This window comes from Helianthus annuus, chromosome 15 (assembly GCF_002127325.2).
Source record: "Helianthus annuus cultivar XRQ/B chromosome 15, HanXRQr2.0-SUNRISE, whole genome shotgun sequence".
Lineage (NCBI taxonomy): Eukaryota > Viridiplantae > Streptophyta > Magnoliopsida > Asterales > Asteraceae > Helianthus > Helianthus annuus.
Window position 1 is genome coordinate 105,746,515 of NC_035447.2, and position 5,085 is coordinate 105,751,599.

Consider the following 5,085-nt stretch of genomic DNA (forward strand, 5'->3'; position numbering starts at 1 on the left):
CACCCGATTCTTTCATCCACTACTACAAACCGCCTTGTGTACACAACAATAGTTGTTTCTACTAACAATCTATTTTATTACATTTCTTAAGTACTTGGCAAATTTATCAACAAATGGTTAAAAACCGTTATATACTTTTACGCTTTCATAGACATAAAAGTTTAAAAATCTATAAACAAATCCCAGATTCCAATAGAAGAAGAGGTTACTATACCATATTATCATGGTAATAATATTGAATTGAACGAGAAATATGGTATTAAACAAACAAGATCTAACAAAATTCTTGAAAACAGATATATTCAAGACTTAAATGTCAACAAAAATGAGCACCTAGAAAGGAGATACAAATAATTTGCTTGAAAAAAAACCCACTCATATTCACTTGCTGCATACATGTTACTGTCTGCCTTTGTCTTTAGCTAAGTGTAGGCGTCAAGACTTGTTTATGATAGACATGTTAACTTGCTATTGGAATTAGTTCGACTAACATTGATTAGGTTCAACCAGGTGCAATCCTGGAAAATAAAAATAAACAAAATAGGTATTGTAAATTTGTGATGATGATTAATAGCAGAATTCATGTAGATCAATATAAAACAGATACAATCAAGTATGTTCCAAAAATATATACATAGAGCTGAAAACAAACCAAACGTTCGGCGAACAGTTCGTGAACCGTCCGGCAAGAAGTTTGTTTGTGTCCGTTCGTTAATTAAACAAACAAACACCAACAAGAAATTTCATTCGTTTATTAAATGAACAAACATGAACAAAGGTTGTGTTCGTTCATTTATATTCGTGAATGTTCAGTAACGTGTTTGAAAGTTCACTAGTGTTTTTAGTTTTTATATTTTATTTAAATGCTTCAGAATTTAAACAAATAAAAATACTTAATAAGTGTCAGTGTGTTATATATTTTGTTCATGAACGCTTGTTTGTGTCCGTTTGTTTCCATTTGTGTTCATGAACATTAGTTTGGGCTCATTTGTGTTCATCAACGTTCGTTTTCGGTTGTTGTCTAAAATTAACAAACGAACACAAACATAAATCTCGTTCGATAAGTGTTCATGAACAGTTCGTGAACACATATATTTCTTAACAAACGAACACGAACAAGGTCTTGATCATGTTCGTTCAGTTCGTTTGTAGCCCTATATATACATGTATCACATTTGTTTCAGAACCAATAATATGTTAAAGAACCACATAATGCACTTATACATAGTGCATACAAGATAATTACAAGTAGGGGAAACATGAGATAAAAAGTTTCATAGGTTACCTGTAAGTGCGGCAGGATCAAGCTCCCAACAGCTTCTCAAGCAGTCATCTGTAAAACGAAAAGCAGGAATCTGACGAGAGAATCTATTTAACTCTACCCGTGGTATCACCACAATCTTCCCTGTCGAACTTTGTGTCCTTGGGGACATAAAAACCGACGTAGAACCGAATACACGCGTCAGGGACATAACGTTTATACTAACTGCATCAGTCCCAACAACTTCAACGATTTCACATTCACCAGCATCCTCCTGCCTTTTGCATAAAGCCCATATCTGTTGTTCCTTTGGATGTATATTAAACGACTTTTTACCAAACGCTTCTGCTTTTACAATATGAGAAAATGTATTTGCTGCAAGTACTTTACGTTTACCAGACAGTTTAAATAAACCACACGCACTAGATCCATTACATGGATTGTCGCATAGGTTAAGTAGAGATACATGCAGTTTAAACGATTGATGTTCAATCTTTTTAATTTGCGCATAGCATTGACGTATCCCGTTAGCATGTTGTTCCCAATATGCCCATATCTGACCTACTTGAAATTTGGAGATCTGCTTGTCGGATCTGAAGTTATGACCCGAAGAAGAACTTTGACCATCATTGACTTTAGAATAATAATGACAATAGTCTTCAAAGTCACTGGGAAGAGAAGCCATGTCGAGCTCAAACGATCCAGTGGGTACACCAGCTCTTTCAGTTCCAGTCAGTTTTGCTGACGGGATACGATGAGAAAACCGAAACCGTTCATTGGACGGAATCGTATGTTCCGCAACTCCTCTCTGAAACACACTTACAAAACCTTTCACTTTCAACAAAAAAGCAACAGTTACCCAATCGTCGTGCACCGAAAGAATCTCGACCATATCAAATCGGAATTTCATATGACTTTCTGGGTCCGAACTCCATTTTATATCCCAGTCCTTATATAAAGCCCACGTTTCGCCTTTCTGTGGACTAACGACATACGAAAATTTACTCCCATCTTTCTTATTGTATACTATCTGATGAGAAAACATGAGTCGATCTCTGGTTTCGTCTGTTTCACCGAGCGCAAACTCCCCACAAGCAACGGGTAACCCTTCTTCTACCCATTTAGTTTCAAGATCATCCGTTGGCTCGGACTCCAACCAAGTGAACCGCAGCCTAAACCCAGATGAATAAACCTTGTTGATTTGTGCGTAGAATCGTGGCATGCCGTCAAGAGAATCATAACACGCCCAGATTTGATCAACTGCAAAACAATGTGCTTCTTTATCCTTGTCGAAATTACAGAATTCTTGTTCCGGACAGTCTACTAACTCCGGTTCTGAATCAGATTCAGAAATATTGTCAGATGTATCTTCACAACCAGATACATTTTCGTTTTTCATATCTTCAACTTCATTGGACGGTTTATTTGGTTTTGATCGCTTTTGAGGGCTAAACTCATCATCACCGTCTTCCCGGTAAGAAACGTGTTGTTTTTGCCGAGAAGATCTTCGCTGATTGACACTAATACCACCAAGACCGCCACCTGTCACCTCGCTTTCATCAGAACGACTTTCATTAGATTCTTCTTCTGTTTTTCTTCCTCGCTTTTTATTCACGCCTTTAACAGTTCCTGTTTCCATTGGCTTCTGTACATTGGCATTTGACTTTGTGACCCCTTCCTGTTTATTGCCTTTGACTTTGACTTTCTCGGATTTCCCAGCCTCTTTCTGTTGAGAAACAGGCTTGGATCCAAGATTTGCACTCTTTGACTTTGTGGCCCCTTCCTGTTTATTGACTTTGACTTTCTCCGATTTTTCAGCCTCTTTCTGTTGAGAAACAGGCTTGGATTTAAGATTAGCACTCTTCTCGTTCACAAAACTGGTTCCCGCTCCACTTGGTGCACCATAGTCATAAGCAATGAAGATCTTTGAGCAATGCTGACACCGCAAAGGCTTGTTAACATGTTCTCTGTTATACTCATACTTTATGGTACAGAACACGCAATATGTCCAGAATGTTAACCGGATATTCTGTTTTGATGCTGAGTGTTGAGCGTGATTCAAACCGTTAAACTTTGTACTCTGCCCATAATTGAACTTGTTCTGACCAGCATTAGAAGTTTGGTTTCCTTGACGGTCTTGAACCTTTGTAACAGCAGGTCTGGCAAACTGTCGACACTTGATGTCATAAACCGACCTTTTTTCTTTGTCGGAAAGTGTCATATGTGCTTCGCCGATAAGTTTAAACGCCGCTTCTGCTCCCGGAAATTTGTTTTTGTCAGGATGAAGTACAAGTGCGAGTTTTCGGTATTGTTTCCGGATGCTTGTTTCATCAGCTACGTTTTCGACTTGAAGGATTCCATATAAGTCCTTTCCACCATTATATATCATTTTTTGTGCAGAACAATGAACATCACAGACTGCAATTATTTGCGAAATGTTATCTAATTCTGGGAATAACTGTTTGGCCTTCAATGCAAACTTTCGAGCCGCTTCAAACTCATTTCTCACCATCTTTTCTACTGCAACTTCCTTGGCTCTACAAGCCTCATCTTTGTTGCACTCCATTGCCACTGTAACCTAAAAATGTAAGAGACTCAGGTAATCTTCTTGATAATAAAAACAAAAAATGAACTTTCAAGCTATGCAGTTAATGGAGTAAAATATCGGATATTGGTCAAGGACCGATATTTGAGATATAGGTTATCTCGGTGAGATATCAGTAATTTTAATACCATGCAGAGTTTATATATGTGTAGGTATATATATAGCAATTTAACACTAATAATTCGATGATATATCGGTTATATTGGTCAAATATCGGTGATATATCGGTCAATATCGCCGATAATATCGTTACCGATATTCTGACATATAGTTGACACCGATATTTTACTAGAGGACCTATATAACCGATATTAACCACATAGCTTTCAAGAAGTAAGTTGATCTCTTAGTGATACAAAATCACTTTTCAATACTAAAAAAGATCAAATTACAACCCTAAAGCCCTATTTGTAGACATTCAAGTAACTTCCATCCTAATACAACCGCAATTCATCGCATCTTTGTACGAACTTTACTTAATGAGATTTACACATGAGTACCAAAGCTTGTAAGCATTTATTTCATCACCACAGCCCTAATATAACACATTACATGATCTCATATTCTCTTATATCAACAACAAAAAGCATACCATTGCATATCATAACAAGTACAACAATAGAGAATGCCAAAAACATAATCAAAACAATAAAAAGACAGCAATCGAATTAACAATAATTTCATAATCATGCTTCTTGTTTCAACTCAACAGGATCAAACACACGCTCCGTAACAAGATATAAACCCTAATTTCTAACAATTACAAGTCTAGGTAACATAATAACTACTAAATCACAGAGATAAACCCTTATTTAGGTACGTACGATCAGTGTTAATGACAAAATACAGATTGCAATTGGAAGCAGTAGATGAAAACAATCGAATTGGGGGGAAATGTAACTTACACGGTGATGAGGAGCGAGAGAGAGAGAGAGAGGAAGAAAGATATTTGAAAAGTTTTGAGAAAGGTTTTGGGTGTTCCACCTTTTTAAATAGTTTCGTTTCTCCCTCCAAATTGTTGCGGTTTTAATACAAGACTGAAATTGGCGCCATTAGGTTTTGAGGAAAATTTTAAGAGTAAAATGCTCCGATTGGATCATCATGTGATTTTGTAAAATAACACTTTTAGTCCTCATTTTTTGAAAATTACACTGATGGTCCTTGTGGTTTGACAGTTTATTACTCGGATAGTCCATGGAGTGGATAGTTGTTAGTTTTC

At 36.8% G+C, this 5,085-nt stretch overlaps 1 protein-coding gene across 1 annotated transcript; it reads right to left on the reverse strand.

Annotated features, from left to right (window-relative positions):
* Positions 1–230: 230 nt before the first annotated feature.
* On the reverse strand, positions 231–4,881 carry LOC110885924. The gene is made up of 3 exons (XM_022133664.2): positions 4,772–4,881; positions 1,286–3,839; positions 231–518 (listed from the first exon to the last, which is right to left on the reverse strand). The coding sequence occupies exons 2-3, from the start codon at positions 3,825–3,827 to the stop codon at positions 487–489; spliced, it is 2,574 nt and encodes an 857-aa protein (XP_021989356.1). The 5' UTR covers positions 3,828–3,839; positions 4,772–4,881; the 3' UTR covers positions 231–486.
* Positions 4,882–5,085: the final 204 nt, after the last annotated feature.

Excerpts from the sequence above, each read along its gene's own strand:
- LOC110885924 (XM_022133664.2), bottom strand. The coding sequence starts at position 3,827 with ATGGAGTGCAACAAAGATGAGGCTTGTAGAGCCAAGGAAGTTGCAGTA. Across the intron at positions 519-1,285 it reads TGATCCTGCCGCACTTACAG|GATTGCACCTGGTTGAACCT; the intron begins GTAACCTATGAA and ends TTTATTTTCCAG.